This window comes from Colossoma macropomum, unplaced genomic scaffold, assembly GCF_904425465.1.
Source record: "Colossoma macropomum unplaced genomic scaffold, Colossoma_macropomum, whole genome shotgun sequence".
Classification (NCBI taxonomy): domain Eukaryota; kingdom Metazoa; phylum Chordata; class Actinopteri; order Characiformes; family Serrasalmidae; genus Colossoma; species Colossoma macropomum.
The window spans coordinates 2,758,497-2,779,640 of NW_023494787.1; the positions used below are offsets into that span (position 1 = coordinate 2,758,497).

Consider the following 21,144-nt stretch of genomic DNA (forward strand, 5'->3'; position numbering starts at 1 on the left):
TTGGGTGGTGGATCATTCTCAGCACTGCAGTAACACTGACGTGGTGGTGGTGTGTTAGTGTGTGTTGTGCTGGTACGAGTGGATCAGACACAGCAGTGCTGCTGGAGTTTTTAAACAGTGTGTCCACTCACTGTCCACTCTATTAGACACTCCTACCTTGTCAGTCCACCTTGTAGATGTAAAGTCAGAGACGATAGCTCATCTGCTGCTGCACAGTTTGTGTTGGTCATCCTCTAGTCCTTCATCAGTGGTCACAGGACGCTGCCCACAGGACGCTGTTGGCCGGATGGTGGACTATTATCAGTCCAGCAGTGACACTGAGGTGTTTAAAAACTCCAGCAGCACTGCTGTGTCTGATCCACTCAGACCAGCGCAACACACACTAACACACCATCACCACGTCAGTGTTACTGCAGTGCTGAGAATGATCCACCACCCAAATAGTACCTGCTCTTTTTTGTCTCCTTTAATCAGAAGAACCATTTCAAGCTTGTAACAACAGAAGAACCATTTTGGTGCTATGTAGAACCCTATATTTTTAAGGCAGCACTGACTTTTTAAAGTGTTTATATGTCAGAAGCCTGACGGTAATGTTCCTTCCAGAAAGCGTTCAGTACCTGATTGTTCTGAGATGAGTGTGTTTTGGTGTGTTTTGGCATGTTTTGGTGTGTTTTGGTGTGTTACGGTGTGTTTTGGTGTGTTTTGGTGTGTTATGATGTGTTTTGGTGTGTTTTGGTGTGTTACGGTGTGTTTTGGTGTGCTGTAGATGCGCGAGGGCGAGTGGACCCCATCTACGCCACGCTACGATACGGAACGTCTTTGGCTCAGATGAGCCGGTCCAGTTTCGGGAGTGTGTGTGAGTCTCCCACTCGTAGCCTGGTAAGTGTGTGGAGAGTTGAATGCAAAAGTTTGGGCGCCCCTCGTTGTTGTTCATTTTCTAAGTGTGAATAAGTAAACACATCCTCTGCTGAGACACACTTCTGCATATTATATTATAAACAGTTACTGTTTATTTACTGAATTTTACACACTGGGATAAAAGTAAAACACAAAGTGTGGCCTGTGCAAAAATTATGGCACATTTTGCACTGTTTTCCAGTATGTTAAGCTGAAGTACGCGGATCTGAATGGAACAGGTTACTGCGTACTGAACACCCAGCTGACAGGATATATTTACCAGTGGATAAAATAAGTGTAATCTGGATTTTTGCAAGCTATGTACACTCTTAATAAAAATGGTTCTTCAAGGGTTCTTTCACAAAGAATATGATCATATTTACATTAGTAGAACCATGAGCACTCAGATAGCCTTTTGCCAGATAACAGGGTTCTGTGCCTCATGAAAAGTGTTGAAAAGGGTTCCATATAGCACCCAAAAGGGCTCTTCAATTGTGATGATGTCAAGCTCGTTACAGTAGAAGAACCCTTTTGGGTGCTATATGGAACCCTTTTCAAAAAAGTATATATATAGAACTATCTGTAGCACATTTATGCACATTTTCCATCAATCTGAAGAACGCTTTCATGATGCGAAGAACCCTGTAATCTTGCAAAAGGTTCTTTGTTTGTTCATGGTTCTATATAGAACCATTTTCTTTGCTAAAGAACCCTTGAAGAACCATCTTTTTTAAGAGTGTAGGTGCTTGTATGGGTAATGATTGCAGAATAAATTATTTGAAAATAAAAGTATTGTACTGTTGTGTCTGATGCTGTTATTAATACAATATTTTTGTTTTATTTTAACTGTTAATTGAAGATTTTTCACAATTTTACCAGTAAACTTAAATAAAAATTGTACACTTTTTCTGAAAATGTTTTTTTTATGATGCAGTTGTTGCTGTACTATTACAGCCATGAATTACAAAATGATGATTAACAAGGGATTAAAAACTATTAAATAATAGAGATTTTCCGTTTTTATTAAGGTTTAATTACTGTAATTTATGTCTATTTGTAAATTTATTATTATTATTATAAATTTATTATTATTAAGTTGATAAAATAACACATACTTAATTTAAAATATAATAATTGTAAAATAGTAATTGTTTGTTTTCAGTAAGGGTTAATTATGATTTATTAAAATTTTGCAGAAACCCTGTATTAAAAAGTAAATAATACGCGCTCTACTATAATCTTGAGACACCTTGGGAGATTAATATGGTGAAGACTGAGTCTGTAGACGTGCTTTACAGACGTCTTCATTTCTTACGATGCCCTGATATGTTACCCTGGTGTCTTCAGACGTGTCCTGGTGATGTATGTGATCCACTGAGCGCTCAGTGAAACTCCTCTCTGCAGTACATACTGTAACTGTGGAGACGACACAGTTTGGAAAACATGTCCGAAAGTCTCCTGAGATCTCAGCGGCTCTCCTGAGATCTCAGCGGCTCTCCTGAGCTCCGTCTCTGTTCATGCTCGCTGCATTATGCTGTTAGGCTGTGAAGTAGCTGAGTGAGCTCATCTGTAAGTAGAACAGAGCAGGAGTTGAAATGGTTTTAAATGGTTTGTTCATCTAAACTAAATTTTACCTTTGTGTCGATTCATTCAGAGTATCTCTTTGAGCCCATTAAAGCCAGTTCAACTGCTTGTTACCACAAAAAAAGCTTATTTTTAGGTTGAACTGACAAACTGAAATGTTCTATATGCACTTTCCTGTACTTTACATAGGGAAAGTACATATTTATATAGGATTCTGTATGTATTTTCCCATACTTTGCACTTTCCTGAGTATTTTTGAAAGATGATATGTTTACCGCATTTACATTTCATTTCTTTTTTGGGTTTGATGTCGTTCTGTTGTGTTGGTTCAGCTCCTGTTCTGCTTTAATACTGATCACTCCTCTCACTTTGGAGCTTTAGTGTTTTATTTTAGACCAAAGGGATCCAAAAAAGAGGAGAGCAGAGTCTAATGAACTTTCATTTCTATACAGATTCTTATTTTCTAGCTTCTTGTTTGAGTTTTCTGTTCCACCTTTGGAATTAAATGGTCTTTACAGGGGTGGTGATAGGAACCAGGCGTCGCCGTGACTACAACACAAATATAGACATTTTATTTACTATCCAGAACCACCAGTGAACCTACACGAGTCTTCTGAGTTTATATGGAATGTTGATGATGGAAAATAGTGGAAAATCTGAAATAATAAGTTTTCTTTGGGGACTATTTTGCCTCACAGCGCCCTGCATGTATCCCTCCACCATGCATGGAGTTTAAGTTCTCAAAACTATCCTAAAACAGTGTCTCAGTCATCAGGCAGTGAATTCATAACCATTTCATGTAGTAACTTTCTGTGAGGGAGCTTTCAGAGGTGGACGTCTGGTTCCTATCACCACCACTGTGAACAGTTCTGACTCAGTAAGTTTCTCTAGAACTGAGCGTTTCACACCAAACCACTCTGAACGACTCTGTTTACATCTTAACCATTTAGTTATGAGGACATTTTGAAAAATTGGTGGAGTTCCCCTTTATGTTTTTGTGGAACAGAAAATTTAAATGAGAAGCCAGTAGGGCTGGGCAATATGGCAATATATATAGATAAATTATGTCACAATACAATACAGTCTGCTTTTCTGAACGTGTTGTGTTTATTGTCAGTGCTTGTAGAAACTGACCAGCTGCATGTTTCATTATAAAGAGAGTAAAATTAGTCCGTTTAACTGGATTTAGTGACAAATACTGAATTAAAATCACTGTGTTCACAGTTTTTAAAGTATTTTTTAAATACTGCTGGCTCTTTTTTCGCTGTTCCAACTGATCAGATGACTGAAAAAATAAACATCATGACTTATCTATCATGAAAACCTCTTGAAGTATTGTGATATTATATTTTTGCCATATTGCCCAGCTCTAGAATCCAGTTTCAGCTTTGTATAGAAGATCCCTGCTGTTCTATAAGCACTTAAGTAGTTCTTTAGTTGCTGCTTTTGTGCTTCTACTCAAATTGCTGGGAAGGTGCTTTAACTTTTACCTGGAATAAAATGACTGTAAAATGAAAAATGCTTTTTCTAAAAGAGTTATATTGAATATAAAACAGTGCTGTAGAGGCTGTGGATTACAGACAGTCGTAGTTTTCTAACGGTGGGGTTCTGTGTGAGAGCATTAGTAGTATGTATTTATTTTGACATTATTTCAGTAGCTTGTGATCCTGTTTGATGTTTTGACCTGTAGTGTGCGATAAAGCCCTGATGGGTTGACTCAGGTGAGCTCCAGGCTCCTCAGGGTGTGAATTAAGATACACTGCGCTGTTTGTGCTGAAGTAAACGCTCCCTGTTGTGTTGGTGTTGGTGTTGATTGTGTCTCCAGGGTGATGGAGGGGACGAGAAGGTGGAGGGAGAGATGGAGACGGAGGAAGGGCCAAATGAAGACATGGAGAATGGTGAGAAATAAGGCTGTACTGGTTTTGCAGACAGTAGCACAGCAGTGTAGCACGATAAAACGAGAGTATGTACAGTAGGGTTCGGAGAGTACAGCGGGCCCAGCGTTTGGTATGTAGTATTGGTATTGGTATGTAGTGGTATTGCAGTAACGGTATGGTTTCGGTATCTTTATATTTTGGAAAAAAACACATCACCCTTTGAACAATGAACTCCTCTGCTGAACAAGGATGATTACAAAACCATTAGGATTAAAACCCAATGATTTTGCTTTCTATTGGGAATTGGCTTAATGGTTTCCGATAGAGACCACTGGTTTCCTGTCAAACACCTTTAGATCCCATTAGGAAACCATCAGATGCATTTAGAATCAGCCATTGGTCTCCTTTTCAACCTTTAGAATCCTTTACACTGTGATATCAACCCATTAAAAAAGTCAAAATACTTTACAAAACCATCAGAAACCAACAGAAACACAATGGTTTCTATGTTTTTTAGCAGCTTCTTTATTTTGCCTGTAGACAAATAAAACTTTCCATTCAGGAAAATGTCAGCGTGACTGACTGGGCTGGTTTCTGTCTGTACTGTACAGTACAATCAGGAGAAAATCATTAAAATTAAAAGTGCTGCTCATCTTTGACAGCCTGTAGGTGTTTTGTCTGCTCTGTTTTAGATGAGAGCAGACAAAAGAGAGCTAGAGAGGGCGTCTCTGTCGTTTTCAGTTTTTCTCTGGATGTTTCGTAGAGTTCAGGAATTACTGTGAACACTGTAAAGGCCACCGCACACCGGACACGCCGCGTCACGTGGAATAGCATCATCATGCAGCAGAGCGCTGCTGTAGAACACCAGCAGGGAGAGCCAGTAAACGCCAGGTTCACGTTCATTTCTACACTCTACTCGCATAAACTGAATGAAATAAAGTGTTCAGTGTCTCATCATGAGTCACTCATGGCTTTAGTTCACTTCCTCTTGGCTGTTTTGAGCTTTCATTAAAAACAAAGGTTTCGGGCTCCTCAGTGGCGCAACCGTCCGTTTGATCCCTGGTGATGCTGGGAGTCCACAGTTGGCCTCGATCTCTCTGGGTGGGTAGGATGCACTCAGCGTGATGCTAGTCAGTGCAGGCGTCTGTTAGCTGACATAACAGATCTGGCGGTTGGCGCTCAGCTGTCCAATGTCATTGTGTTAGCAGCAGTTTGAAAAGATGCGGTGGAGCTTCACAGGTATCGGAGGAATCCTGTGTTTGCCTTCGCCCTCCTAGCGCTGGGAGAGTCCTGACTAGTGGGTGGAACTGGATACGACAAAAATTGGGTGGAAAATCCAGCTCGTATTTGCACACAGAGCACTGATCGCTGATAAGGTCCAGAGGATGTTCTGTGGACCTGAATGTACAGCGTGCAAATATTCTGCAGCACAATAAGCAAGTTTTGGAAATTCTACAAAGATAACAGGCATATCGTAATATTGAGGTTCACATGTGCGTATTGAACCGAAGCATATTGAATGGTCCGATAACATACCGTGTACCATCGCTAATGTACACTCGTATGCAATTTTTTTAACATTTAACATTCCTGGTCGACATGATTTGTTGTTTTTTGTTTATTATCATATTGGCTCGCCACTCTACTGACAGGGTGAGGAGCTCAGCCCTCTGGGAGGAGCTCGGAGTAGAGCCACTACTCTTCCACAAACAAAACTCCTGTGTTCTTAGGCACAACGTGAAGCAGAGTAAACCCCCCTCCCGTGATAAAATGGCAGTAACACATGGCCTATTGCTAACAGTGGCTTATTGCTAACAGTGGCTTATTGCTAACAGTGGCTTATTGCTAAAATAAAAATATAAACTGCACCAAAACAATTTATTATTTAAGTAATCATTAACAGTAATCGACGTAACTGTTCGGCCAAGAAATGTAGTTCCTTTAGAGTTTGGTATTGTTGCCAAGCAACCATGGACCACTGAATGCGGAGAAGAATGCTCGGTCGGCCGTCGCTGTTTACTGTGATCTTTTTCTTTTATTTTAACTTTTTTGTTGAATAACAGTGAACATATGATAACACACTGAACAACGAACATATGATAACACACTGAACAACGAACATATGATAACACACTGAACAACGAACATATGATAACACACTGAACAACGAACATATGATAACACACTGAACAATGAACATATGATAACACACTGAACAACGAACATATGATAACACACTGAACAGTGAACATATGATAACACACTGAACAACGAACATATGATAACACACTGAACAGTGAACATATGATAACACACTGAACAACGAACATATGATAACACACTGAACAGTGAACATATGATAACACACTGAACAATGAACATATGATAACACACTGAACAGTGAACATATGATAACACACTGAACAACGAACATATGATAACACACTGAACAGTGAACATATGATAACACACTGAACAGTGAACATATGATAACACACTGAACAGTGAACATATGATAACACACTGCGTAACACAAAAACTGCTAATACCACAAATTATTCCGTCTGAAAAACAGTCACGTCTCTGAAAGAATCAGTCATACAGATTTAGAGAGGAACTGAAAAATCCCTCAAAGTGTTCAAAAACAGTTTTGCATTAATATTTAGTGACAGAACTGACCACTGAGTTCGATAGGGTTTTGAGTGAAAGCCTTTTCCAAATTCAGGGAAACGTGTTGAAATTATTGTCTGTGGTAACTGATGGTGTTTCAGATAGAGATGAGGCTGAAAGGTGCTGGAATATTCCATTAAACTGATGATGATGATGATGATAGGAGTGTGTGTCTGCTCGGTGCTGTGCTGCCTGTGGGTCAGCGTATTTACTGCTTCATTAGTGGCAGTGACGGAACGTTTACAGGCGTATGGTGATAATAACTAAAGCCTGTGTTCTCTGCAGGATCTGGTACACAGCGTCCTAAAAACCTATTAAACACACCCTCAGTCACCAGCCTGCTCAGTCTGAGCCTCGAACTGAGCACCCAGTGAACATACACACTTACCTTCACATTACATTACTGCACTCACTGTTCACAAGGACATACAGTCGGATCCACAAACTCCAGAATAAGCGCTGGGTTTGATTTATTAGACCTTCATTCTGGAATTTACAAAGATCTCATTTTTCCTAAATTAACTTTAAGTATGAAGATCTGATAAAATTAATATCCAGAATGAAGTTCTGATAAAATTAACATCCAGAATGAAGATCTAATTAAATTAATATCCAGAAGGAAGTTCTAATAAAATTAACATCCAGAATGAAGTTCTGATAAAATGAAGTTTCTAATAAAATTAATATCCAGAAAGAAGTTCTAATAAAATTAAGTTCTAATAAAATTAACATCCAGAATGAAGTTCTAATAAAATTAATATCCAGAAAGAAGTTCTAATAAAATTAAGTTCTAATAAAATTAACATCCAGAATGAAGTTCTAATAAAATTAATATCCAGAAAGAAGTTCTAATAAAATTAAGTTCTAATAAAATTAATATCCAGAATGAAGTTCTTATAAAATCAATATCCAGAAGATCCAGAAGTTTTTAAATATTTCAGTGTCTCATATTTTAAAAGTGGTGATTAAATCTTGAGATTAGTATGTGGAGATTAGTATTGTGTATTATATATCATTTAAGGATAAACTTGTTGTTACCAGAAAACTCCTTATAGTATTGAATAAAAGTCTAAAAATGTCTTCATGTGTCTGTATTAAGATTTCAGTCTGGACTGTATAAGTTATTATCGATTAAAATAACAGTGATTCTAATCCTCTGATCGTGGATTCAGTCGTGTGTGGTCATTACTGAGTATAAAGTGTTTACTGACCGAATGTGTATCTGTTTTTAAAGCAGATCTTCCTCCTTCAGAGAACGTGAAGCCTGAAGTGGAGGACACAGTAAAGGTATGAGCTGCTCCTCCTCCCCTCCACACCCACAAAGACTGTTCATTAGAATATTTACTAATGATCTTCTTTCTCTCTCTCCCTCTCTCTCTCTCTCTCTCTCTCTCTCTCCATGTTCCTGCAGGTTCCTAAAGTTCACGCTATCCACACTTACGTTGCCCTCTACAAGTTTCTGCCCCAAGAACAAAATGACCTAGGACTACAGTGAGTCTGTGTTATCATGACATCAAACTCACACTGTATGTGATTCCTCCAAGCAATGAGTCTGGAGTGTTAAGTTTTGGAAGGTGGAGGTTGGAGTTTGAAGAATGGAGTTTGGAGGTTTGAGTTTGGATTTTGGAGATTGGAGGACAGAGTTTGGAATTTGGAGTTTGGAGGTAGGAGGTGTTTGGATTTTGGAGGCTGGATTTTGGAGGATGCAGTTTGGAGGATGGAGTTTGGAGAATGGAGGATAGAGTTTGGAGGTTGGATTTTGGAGGATGGAGTTTGAAGGATAGAGTTTGGAGGTTGGAGGTGGATTTTAGAGGCTGGAGTTTGGAGGTTGGAGTTTGTATTTTGGAGGATGGGTTTCAGATTTTCGAGGTTGGAGTTTGGAGTTTGGGGTCTGAGTTTGGGGGCTGGAAATTGGGGATTGGGGGCTGTTTCAATGCTGGTGTTTGGAGCTTTCTGGTTAGGGGTTTTATTTGAGGATAGTGAGCCACAGAAGCCTTCCTGATGCTCTTCTCCTGGAGATAATGAGAGATAAACACTTCAAGGTGAAAGGTTGGAGGCTGGAGTTTGGATATTTTGGATGTTAATGGTAGAGGGTAGATGTTAGAGCTCAGAGTTGGAGTTTGAAGGTGACAGTCTGGAGCCTGAAATTTGGAGATTTGAGGTTGAAGTTCAGATGTTGCAGCTTAAAGAAACTTGGACCCTGGAAGATGGAGGGTAAACGTTGGAGGTTGAGGTTTTGGTATTGGAGGCTGGAGATTGTAGGTTTTACATTTGACACTGGAGGTTGAAGGTTTGGTATTGAAGGTTGGAGTCTGAAGGTTGGAGGTTGGTGTAGTGTAGTGGGTAAAACCTCTGCCCTCCATGCTGTAGACTGGGGTTTAATCCTCTGTCTGGGAAAGCACCCTGTCCTACACCAGTCAGAGTCCTTGGGCAAGACTCCTAACACCACCTTCATCTACCTGTGTAAATTGTAAGTCGCTCTGGATAAAAGTGTCTGCCAGATGTAGAATGTTGATGGTTTGGCATTAGAGGTTGGATATCGGGGTTGAACGTTGGGTGTTTGAGCCTGCAGGTGTGCTCAGTGTCTGTTTCTTGTTTGGCATTAAGCATCACTGGATTTGCTTCCCTTCACACTGAAGCAGCTGTTCCAGCTGTAGATGCTCACATAGATACAAGATTAATGAGCAGCCTGTGTTGGGTGTGTGGTGGTATTTGTGTTAGAAAGATTAAAATCCCATGACCATCTGCAGAGAGCAGTGTGTGGGAATACAAGCTTAAAATACTCTCTCTTACACACACACACACCCCAGAGAGTGAGCAGATGGTCTCGTGGTCTCTGCACGTTTCTGTGTTGCTGACTGCAGGTCTCCTACAGGACAAACACTCACATAAATCAGGAGGAGGCAGGTATAAAAGTCTGCACTGGGAATTCGGGCCCCTGAGACATGAGTGAATCTCGGGGCCAATAATAAGAACTTGTAGAAACATGTTGCATGTTTATCGTAAATACATTGTATTTATAACTAGAAAAGCTTATTTCCTGAAGAGAATGCAGAGTGATAGCACAGGTTAAGCAGTTTGAGAACAGTTGTTAGGGTGTTGCTAGGCGGATGCTAAGGTATCCCAGGTGGTTGCTAAGATGTTTCTAGGCACTAGGGAGTTACTATGGTATCCCTTGCGATTGCTGGGGTGTTGCAAGGCGGTTGCTAGGGTGTCGCTAGGGATTTGCTATGGTATCCAAGGTGGTTGCTAAGATGTTGTTAAGTGGTTGCTATGATATTCGAGGTGGTTGCTAGGCTGTTGCTAGGGAGTTGCTATGGTATCCCAGGTGGTTGCTAGGGTGTTGCTAGGCTGTTGCTATGGTATCCCAGGTGTTTACTAAGGGGTTGCTAGGTGGTTGCTATGGTATCCTGGGGGTTGCTAGGGTGTTGCTAGGCGGTTGGTATGGTATCCCAGGTGGCTGCTAAGGGGTTGCTAGGTGGTTGCTTGTGATTGCAATGCTATCCCAGATGATTAACAGGGTGTTGCTAATGGACTCAAATCATCAGGCCCCATTCATTCCTATGGGAAAAATTTGACCATTAACAATAATTGTACAAAGACCTTGCATCTGATCAAAGAGTTGGAATGTTTTTCACAATATAGTCAGCCAGACCGAAGAGTGAAAAGCAGCCGTCTTGTTATTAATGGTGAATATTTGTGAATGTGTGGAAAGTCATTTAGTCAAAAAGTCACTTTTCTTGTACTTTATTTTTGCCCTTAAGGTTCCACTAATGACATTTGTTTATGTTTAGGTACTGAAAAACAATCATAATTCACTTCTACATGATCAACTTCTCTTTATCCCTTTGAACCAAACAGGCTGTTTTTGTTATTGTGCCTTTGTCTGTAAATGAGCTCTATTCTGATTGGCTGTATTGTATTGAGCCTTGTTCAAAAAGCAGTCCAGGCTGAAACACCTCTTATAACTTTAGTGTGAGGGGCTAAACTGCAATACGAATCTACAAATTTCAGGTGGTGCAACCGTTCAACCATGTCTGCTGATTGAACAACAAAAAGTTATGTAAAATTCTAAATAAAATGTTTAGCATGAAAATAAAATTCAATTAAAGTCAATGTTGCAAAATAAGGCAACTTTAAAAGAGCTCATTTCACTGAAAAAGTTTTGTCTTCCTTCCGCAAATGTCAGGCAGCACAACCGAAAACAAAGGACTTTTATTTTGACATGCTTTTACGAAACCGGGGCCAGGTATTGCATCATAAAGAAGACCAAGTTTAGCAAAAATGTAAATGTATAAATATAAGTATAAATATAAACTCAAGTTCAAGGAATTAGGTTTCTATGGGTGTCTAAGTAGACATCTGTTTAATTTGAAATTAGTCTGAAAAGTCAGGTGGCTTAACCAGTCAGTCAGATGGAGCAACCAAACCAGCACAGTTTAATAATTATTTAAGATATACACATAGATATAAATCCAATTATATATGCAGATATAAAAATGCACACTATGCTCTTAAGTTGTATTTTTTTTTATTTTCATTTTGAAAATCCTAATTTGCCATTGACCCATATAGACTGTATGAACTGGGAAGAGAATGATATGATTACAAACATTGGCTTTGTTTATCCAGTGGTGGACGAAGCACACAAACCATGTACTTGAGTTAAAGTAGAGACACCCAAGGTAAAATATTACTCCAGTAAAAGTAGAAGTTCCTCCCTTTAGACCTCCACTTGAGTAAAAGTACTAAAGTATTTGCCTTCAAATGTACTTAAGTATCGAAAGTAAAAGCACTAAAAGATTAATTATGTCTTTAATGTCCTATTATCATTTTTATAACAAGACTCGCTTCATTAACTCATTTTAGGTGAAAATACTCCAGTGTCTCTCTTGGTAAACCAGTCTTTTAATAGAGTCATTAATTAGTGATGCTGATGTCTATTAAAATTATCATAAGCTCAAAACACTGAAGGCAAACAGTTTCCATCAGGTAGAACTGAGTGGCTCTGAAATCACTTTACAAACAAGCAAAGTTTCAGTTTAAGGTTTATTTGTAACTTAGTTCCAAGTTTAAGTTTAATAAAGACTTTAAACTCAGATTCACAAATGAGTTTCCCTTACTAAACTGCATCTGTAGGTCTCTGTTCATAAACATAAACTAGCCTAAACTAATTTACTATAAAATGAAATGTGTTTGTATAAATTCAGAAAAAAGACACGTCAGTCACAACTGCATATGTGTACATATTTCTATATTGTGGTCTGTTTACACAAAGTTAGGTTAGTTCATCATTTATGTTGAATAGACTCTCCCAAAATTGTACGCTGCTGCACTGATGTTGAACCGTGTGCTGCACTGGGTCAGTATGACCAACAGGTCAAAACAAGCTCTAAACAAAGTGACCGCTGTGCCCTGATTGGTGTTCTCACTTTGCGCTTCTTTCATTTTGACATGTTACATTTTTAAACACACATAAACCAAAAGGAGCGACAGATTTCTCATAATGTAGTGGAGTAAAAAGTGAGATATCTGACTTTGAAATGTAGTGGAGTGAAAGGAAAAAGTCTCCCAAAATGGAAAAACTTCAGTAAAGTACAGATACACGAAAAACTACTTAAGTACAGAAACGAATTACATTTACTTCGTTACTGTCCACCACTGTTGTTTACATACTACATCAAACTGTGTTGTGTAAAAAGTGAGGAAAATAAAACTGAGGAAAATTCAGTGTGAAATTTTGCGGCCGGTGCACCGGACAATGTTGACTTCATAAAAACACACATAAGAGGTCTAAGAGGTTTCTCTTCTCTCTGTTTGTCCATCTCTCTCTCTGTCTCTCTCTCTCTCTCTCTCAGTCCTGGTGACAGGGTGCAGGTCACTGACGACTCTAATGAAGAGTGGTGGAAGGTGAGCAATAAACTACTCATCATTCTTCTAATTGTATTACCGTGTGTTTGAACGAGGGACAGAGCTGCAGGAAAGATCTTCTGCTGGTTCTTCTCCCACTTTTCCTCCCTAAATGGATCAACAAACTGATTTAAGTCACAGTTCAAACAAGCTTGACCACAGAGTGTAACCATGTGCATGTGTGTATGTGTGTATGTCTGATTTTAGGGTAAAAGTGGAGACAGGGTGGGCTTCTTCCCTGCTAATTTTGTCCAGCGAGTGCGTCCAGGTGAGCGAGTGTGGAGGGTCACTCAGGCTGCCCAAGGAAACCGACAACTGGGTCACATGGCTGTTAAGGAAGATCAGGTGATAAAAACATATGTGTACATTTTTACACATATTTTACCCAAAAAGTCCCAAACATGCCCTAATCAAAGCTCCTAACATGTACCGGAAACTGGGTTCAGTTTCCAGATTTAAAGACGTCTGTTACAAACCAATACAGGACACTTTTAAATGAACAGTGGAAGCCATATCAATATCACTGATGACTAATCGACTTTGTTGATTAATCACTGCAGCTCTAATATACAGTGTAGTGCAGCTTTCAGATCCTGCACAGTGTTTTTCTGCTGCAGTGCAAGAAACAGTTCACCACTGAGCTGAAAGCACTGAACTGTACTGTACCACAGAGTTTTAGACCCCTGTGGTGACCCCAGTGTTATTACTGTATAAAGAGTAATACATGCAGTGCTTTCTGTCTTTTCTATGGTCTTGTAGATCTGTGTGGGGAAGAATGAGGACAGTGAAGGATATCTAAAGCTGTGCAGTGGGAGAAAACGAGGACTGGTGCCCACCCGCTCTCTGGAGGAAATCTGACATTCTGGACGAGCTTCAGGCTTGCATTTCAGACTTTACTGTCCCATATCCTCAAAAACACCTTACCCAACAGTGGTGATCCAGTGTTAACCTAACAGTGGCCCAGTGGTAACTCACCAGTGACCCAATGGTCACCCGTGGTAACCCAACAGTGACCTAATGGTGACCCAGCGGTGACCCCATGGTAGCACACCAGTGATCCATTGGTCACCCAATCGTAACCCAACAGTGACCCAGTGGTAGCCCAACAGATAGCCAAAGGCAACCAAACAGCAACCCAAGTTAGACCCAACGTCAACCCAAAAGCAACACGATGGTGACACAACGGCGACAGTGACCCAATGTTGACCTAAAGGTAACCCAGCAGCAGTCCGACGGTGACAGAGTGGTAATCCAGCAATGACCCAATGTTGACCCAAAGGTAAACCAACAGCAACCCAGTGGTGACACAATGGTAACCCAGCAGCAGTCCAACGGTAACAGAGTGGTAACCCAAGAATGACCCAACGTTGACCCAAAGGTAACCCAGCAGCAGTCCAAAGGTGACAGTGGTAACCCAGCAATGACCCAATGTTGACCTAATGGTAACCCAGCAGCAGTCCAACGGTGACAGAATGGTAAACCAACAACGACCCAATATTGACCCAGTGGTAACCCAGCAGCAATCCAATGGTGACACAATGGTAAACCAACAAAGACCCAGTGTTGACCCAAAGGTAACCAAGCATTGACCCAGTGGTGACCCAACAATGATCCAATGGTAACTCAACAACAACCCACTGTTGACCCAAAGGTAACCAAGCAGTGACCCAGTGGTGACCCAAAAGTGACCCAATGGTAGCAACACAACGGCCCAGTGGTGATCTACTGTATCTCTGGAATGCTTCGAATGCCTAAAGCTAGAACTACGTCTCTTCAGAAGCTATGAGTGTGTTCTCATTTTTAAGCCCCACACAAATTTTGACTACACATAAACACTCATACACACACACACACACACACACACACACACACATACACTGTATGACTGTCATTACCACCAAATCAGGCCTAGATGACCTGTCGTTGGGGTGTGGATCTCAGAACCCCATCCTGATTTGAAGACCCCATCTACATCTGGCTTTAAAAAGTATCCCATATCTGGACACCATTCAGGAGACAGGATGTATACATGAGTGGGATCAGAATGGGATTAGATCAGACAGTCTGAGGTGATTAGTTGCTGTCGTGGTTATAGTCGTGGATATACTCCAGCTTTCTGTTTTCAGCCATCATGACATCTACAGGATGAATCGTTCCGCTGAGGACTTCCAGACAGATCCTGATGCAGATGCTGGGATTAAATGGAGGCATATTAGCCAGCTTTTGGAATTAACACCCGCCGCCCGGCACATGTGGGTAAACTGTGGGGTTCATGAGCAACGATTTCACCCCTCAACTTTTCAGATCATTTTTTCATCCAGACTTTGTGGCGTTGAACTTTTCCCATGCTCTGCCCATAAATGTGTTCTTTCCTAGCTACTGTTAGGATGTTTTACAGAGCTCAGACTAAATTTAGAGTGTGTTATTCATTTATGGAGATGCATAATGATATCGGAATAATATAAGTATTGTTATATATATTCTTATATTTGAAAAGTACTTTAAACCAACATGTGATGATGTATTTAATGAACTCCAAAAGAGAGGAATATTTAGTTGATGTTGGGTTACCACGCAAAAAAATACTTATTTATTTTAGTTTGGCCAACATTAGCATGGTGGCTAATTTGCTGTCCAACCTGCCATGTTTTGATTAGCTAGAACTACAGAGTCCAGCTCAGTTGCACAGCATTTTAAACTGGAAACTCAACACTATGTAGAGACTCTAAACAAAGCCCTTTACAGTTTCTCATTAGGCTGAATGAATAACAGACTCTAAATGTAGGTATTGTGATATAAACTGAGTCGGTTCTACAGTTTCTCATTAGCCTGAATGAATAACTGACTCTAAATGTAGGTATTGTGATATAAACTGAGTCTGTTCTACAGTTTCTCATTAGGCTGAATGAATAACTGACTCTAAAGGTAGGTATTGTGATATAAACTGAGTCGGTTCTACAGTTTCTCATTAGACTGAATGAATAACTGACTCTAAAGGTAGGTATTGTGATATAAACTGAGTCTGTTCTACAGTTTCTCATTAGGCTGAATGGGATTTTTGCCAGCTTTCTGTAAAGCTTGCTAGCATAGCAACCATATCTATGAATGAACACATTTGTGGGTGGATCCTGGAAAAGGTAATCATCCAGAGTGTCAATCAAATGTTTTCAAAATGTTGTCCAGTGCAAGCATTTCATTTTAAACGGCGGGTAAAAAATTTAATGTACCTCCTACAAGTGGCAGGTGGGGAACAAAAGTCAATTTCAGACGCTGGTATTAATGCACTGACCCTCGATTGGATTGTGAATCCATTATATTGATTGGATCAGAAAATATGGACATTAATTTGCAGCATAAACTGGGCCAAACACACACCTGCGGTCCAGCACTCACATTTCTGACATGTCAGTTTCTCATGTCTCTTCTATAAAGGAATGGTTCTACGAAAAACAAATATATATATATATATATATATATATATATATATGACTTACCTCAAATGTAGTTGATCAACCAAGACATGTTTGGTGTCCAAATTTTGATTCTTTCATTTATTATTGGAGATGCTAGGCTAGTGTTACTAACAAACACTGGAAGTCAATAGTCACCCAAACCATTTGCGTAAATACATGCATGAAACGTCTCTCAATCCGCTCAAACCACATCCACTGGGTTTTAATTCAGGTCGCTTAGGCAAGGTGATATGGTTTAGAACACAATATGAACTATAAAAACAAAACAAAAAGAAAAAAAACTTCCTTCCTTAGCACAATATGGTGATTGCACAAACGATGCGGATGATAACGTAGTTCCAGTTTTAGCTTAAATGTATAAAAAAGGCCATTTTACAAAACTGTTTTGTTGTAACCGGTTCGCTGTCGCTGCTGAAACAAAAATATGAAGATTTTGGCATGTACTTCTGAAAACGGTTTGGGTGACTATTGACTTCCATTAAAGTGAGTGTCGTTAGCCTAACAGCTCCAGTTCTCAACTAGAGAAGCGAAACATAACCGAACATCTCTAGTAGGATCGACTGCTTTTAGGGTCCGTGGAAGATCATATAAATTGGATTTTTTTCCAAACCATTTCTTTAACACACGTGACTCTGACATGTTTCTGCTTTGTCCTTCACTTTATCCTACGCAGTGCTATAACGGTCCTCAGGCTTAATTTAGCCTGACTCTGATTTACATCTCTATTTCAGACCGTCCTCCTTTTAACGTTCCTTACGTTCAAGGACAGCGCGTGTGTGTTTGTGTAGTAATCAGGGCACAAAAGCAGGTCAGATTTAGTGGATGATAAATCTGTGGCTGAGTGAGACTGGACAGTAATGTGATTTGCAGACTGTTGGGTTTTGTAGCTGTCGGCAGAGCCGCGGTACCTGCAGCTAATCCAATACTCCACTTTCAGCTCACTTTAGAACACTGACCTGACGTCTCAGTCCTGCTTAGAAAAATAATAAATACTTAATATTAACTTAAAACTTGCACTTTCACATCACGTCCTCTTACCTTTTATTTCTCCTCCAGTTATAAAGCGGGCATGAGTCGAAGGAAGACACTGTACTGAAGTGCGTACATCACTTCCACATGAATAAATTATATTATATCAACACTGTGAGGAGCCCTTATGGCCTTCTAGATCTCCAGAGAAGGCCTGATGATTTCTATGAAATAAAAATGCATGTCTGTCATGTTTAGTTCTTTTTATTTAGTGACTTTTAAAAGCTTCAGAAGTCCTTGTTTAATGTAGAAAAGGGTAAAATTCATGTTCATGTGAAACGCTGTGAGCTTAGCGCTAACATAGTATTAGAAATCCCATAGGGGCGCAGAAATGAGGAGGTGTTTTTCCTCGTTTTTGGCCAAGTTTTCACGTTTATGTCCTGAACTGAAGGCCCAGCTCTGATAGTCACAGTTCACCACTGCATCAACACAGTTACTGCCAACAGTAAATAAGCTTTATCCCTCTGGGGTTCCTCCTAAATTCTCCTCTAAAGGTGATCCTCATATGTTTCATATCTAAATGCTCCGTTATCTTCATCACTACTTTCCAAACCCGCTGCAGCAGCTTCAGCAGCTGTAAACTCTCTGCACGCCGTTTCACATGAGTCTCCGATGTGGACTGAATGAAGAATGAAGGGTTTCCGGCGTGATGGTCAGTGCTTAGTGATTTCCTGAGTGTCCATTGGTCAGTTTCACACAGAATGTAGACGGACACACGAATCCACCAGTTCCACACGGTAAGAGGCAGATGACGTGTATCTCAGCCCCTCTTCAGAGGCTCATAACTCCGGATGTGAGTCTCGTATGATCTCGAGATAAGATGGAATGGAAAGGGCGACTCTACAGATTCAGGAAATGTTTGAACTGGATTTCTGAGCTGGATCATCACAAAGATATAAGAATCTGACGTGTGGGTGACTTTGTGGACCCCAGAGGGTTAAAGACTAAATAGTGATGATAAATTACATCAAAATAATAATATATTTTATTCATGTGGAAATGATTCAATTCAGCGGTTTCATCAGTATATAAATAATAATAATAAACATTGGCCATGGAATCTTTTTGTGTTCAATCTGTTGAATTATTAGCATTATTACTGAGTGCCTGCAGAAACACTGAGCTGCTCTAATAGTGCTGCTGCACTCCAGACAAAGCAGAGAATAAACTGATTAGTAAGCAAATAGAAACTGCCATATTTGTATTTTTGAGAAATTTCAGGAATCAGGATTAAGACAACCTAAAAAAATTATACTGTACACACTTTATAAAGATGGTTCTATAGTAAAAACTATGGTTCTATATAGAACCATGAACCCTCAAAGAACAATTTGCATGCTAAATGTTCTCTGCATGGTGAAATGGTTCTTCAAATTGATGGAGAATGTGTCATATACGGTTCTATATAGCACCAAAAAGCGCTCTTCTGTTGTATACAGGCTTGACATCATAACTTTAGCAGAACCCAACCCTTTTGGTGCTAAATAGAACCATATACAACAAATTCTCCATCAATCTGAAGAACAATTTCACCATGCAAAGAACCATTTAAGCATTCAAATGCTCTTTGAGTGTTCATGTTTCCACATAGAACCACTGTCTTTACTGAAAAACATTGAAGACCTTCTTCTTTAAGAGTGTGTAGCATCTCTGAACTGCAATGTACCAAATAAACAAAGTGCATATCCAAACTTCTTCACAAAATCAGTCATGTAAAGAATCGTTAGAGGGACTGAGTTGTTGAAATAAAACTTTTAAACTGAAAACAGATTCTGTGATTTTTTAATGTTTTGTTTTTTAATCTGAAGCAGTAACGTGTGACTTGGCTAAAGCAGAAATGTGATTTATATTGCAGTGTATTACACAGCTGGCTGGTGTTGAATCAAACTGAAGGTAAAGGGGGACTGAATCGATTTCGCCATCTGAAAAAACATGTTTGGTGTGCAAGATCTGATCAGTTATACACGAGATCAAATTCATTTGTCTTATGAATCAATTGCATGAATAAATCACACCTTTAGGATTAAACAGGCTGTTTTTGTTACTGTGCCTTTAAGACATGTTTGAAAAATAATGAATTCAATACAGGCTGTTTTTGCAGCTTAGTGTCCATATGTGGACTGTATGAACTGGACTTTTTGACATATTAACAGTGTTTACATAGTACGCTCTTAATAAAGATGGTTCTTCAAAGGTTCTTCAGTAAAGACGGTGGTTCTATATGGAACCATGAACACTCAAAAATCACTTGCATGCTTGAATGGTTCTTTGCATGGTGAAATGGTTCTTCAGATTGATAGAGAATGTGCTGTATATGGTTCTATATAGAACCTTTTTGAAAGTGGTTCCATTTAGCACCAAAAAGGGTTCTGCAATCGTTAAAGTGTCAAGCTTGTAACAATAGAAGAACTATTTTTTGAATCGTATATGGTACATTTTCAATCAGTCTGAAGAACAATTTCACCATGCAGAGAACCATTTAAACACGTGAAGCGTTCTTTGAGTGGAACCCTTGAAAACATGTTTTAAGAGTGTATATTAAAACTCTAATTCAATAAAAATGTGGAGAAAACATGGTTTTCCATAATATGGGTGCTTTAATCATGTGACAGTCCTATAAATAAACACATCAATAAATAAAATATTTAATGCAATCAATCTATCAATCAGTGCATGATGTGAGCCCATTAAAGTGTCCTTCATTGGTTCTTCTCGTGAGCTGCAGTGAAAGGCAGCGTGTCCTGACCGTGTCGTGGTAAACCGGGTCCCGAGGCGTCTCCGAGCGCCTGTGCGTCACAGTCAGTCTTTCCTCTTTACTCTCTGACGTCCACTCAGCTGCTCCACCACACCGTCCCCGACCGAGAAGCGGAACAGCAGAGGCACAGTGTTTTTCCTACAGTGGGTCCACTCTGATTATTTTTAGCTTGATTAATTATTGCTGTATGCTAGATCCACTCGGCAGTGCATTACTCCTCCTGCTTTTCTCTCATATCTGCGCTGATAAAGCCTTTAGCCCAGCCGCATCTCCGCGGCCTCTCAATCTGAACCCATTTCCTGCTTAATCTCCCTGTTAATCTTCACTCCGGTCATTTTATTTTCGTTTTTATTTTCCTGCATCCACCTCTTGTTTATAGCTTTAATAATGAACTGGGGCTGTATTAAAGAAACTTCTTAAGCCTGAAATCTTATCTGCTTAGTCACCATGACAACTTCAGTTAGGACTGAATTTAGGACAGAAGCTATTAGAGAACAACAGTTTTTAAGTTCATAATCTGATCATTAACTCCAGATAAGAAAACAGCATCACACAAACATCCTAACTAGACTAAACCTCCTAAATCCTGTCCTAACTTTAGGATGAACCCGAACAGGGTCCTCACTTCTGTTTAAGGTCCGTTTCTATGGTTTTTAGGCAGCTGTGTCAGCAGCATAGTTCACTACCAGCATAATGAGCTCCATTTATTTCTACTGTAAAACGCTGCTTTCACTGTGAGATGATTTTCTTTTCTAACTCTGCGTTTTAAAGATCTCAGACGCTGCAGACTCGATCTCCACCGCCCCTCTGATCACCTTCGTGTGTTAATGTTGATGATGAAATATTACAGTGATGGTGGTGAATAATGAGGAGACGGAGCTGAACGTGTGTCTGTTTATTAGGAGGAGTAACGCTAGCGCGCTCGGCTAAAGCGTTTGGGAAATGGAGA

General features: G+C 39.7%; 1 protein-coding gene across 1 annotated transcript in view; it reads left to right on the forward strand.

Annotated features, from left to right (window-relative positions):
* Positions 1-14,229, forward strand: part of LOC118804995 (SH3 and cysteine-rich domain-containing protein 2-like) — a 39,279-nt gene extending 25,050 nt beyond the window's left edge. The window contains exons 5-11 of the mRNA XM_036565587.1: positions 767-879; positions 4,307-4,379; positions 8,266-8,315; positions 8,440-8,519; positions 12,887-12,938; positions 13,146-13,283; positions 13,698-14,229. Coding sequence (XP_036421480.1) covers positions 767-879; positions 4,307-4,379; positions 8,266-8,315; positions 8,440-8,519; positions 12,887-12,938; positions 13,146-13,283; positions 13,698-13,796 — 605 coding nt within the window. The 3' untranslated portion in view covers positions 13,797-14,229. The remainder of the gene's footprint in view (positions 1-766; positions 880-4,306; positions 4,380-8,265; positions 8,316-8,439; positions 8,520-12,886; positions 12,939-13,145; positions 13,284-13,697) is intronic.
* Positions 14,230-21,144: the final 6,915 nt, after the last annotated feature.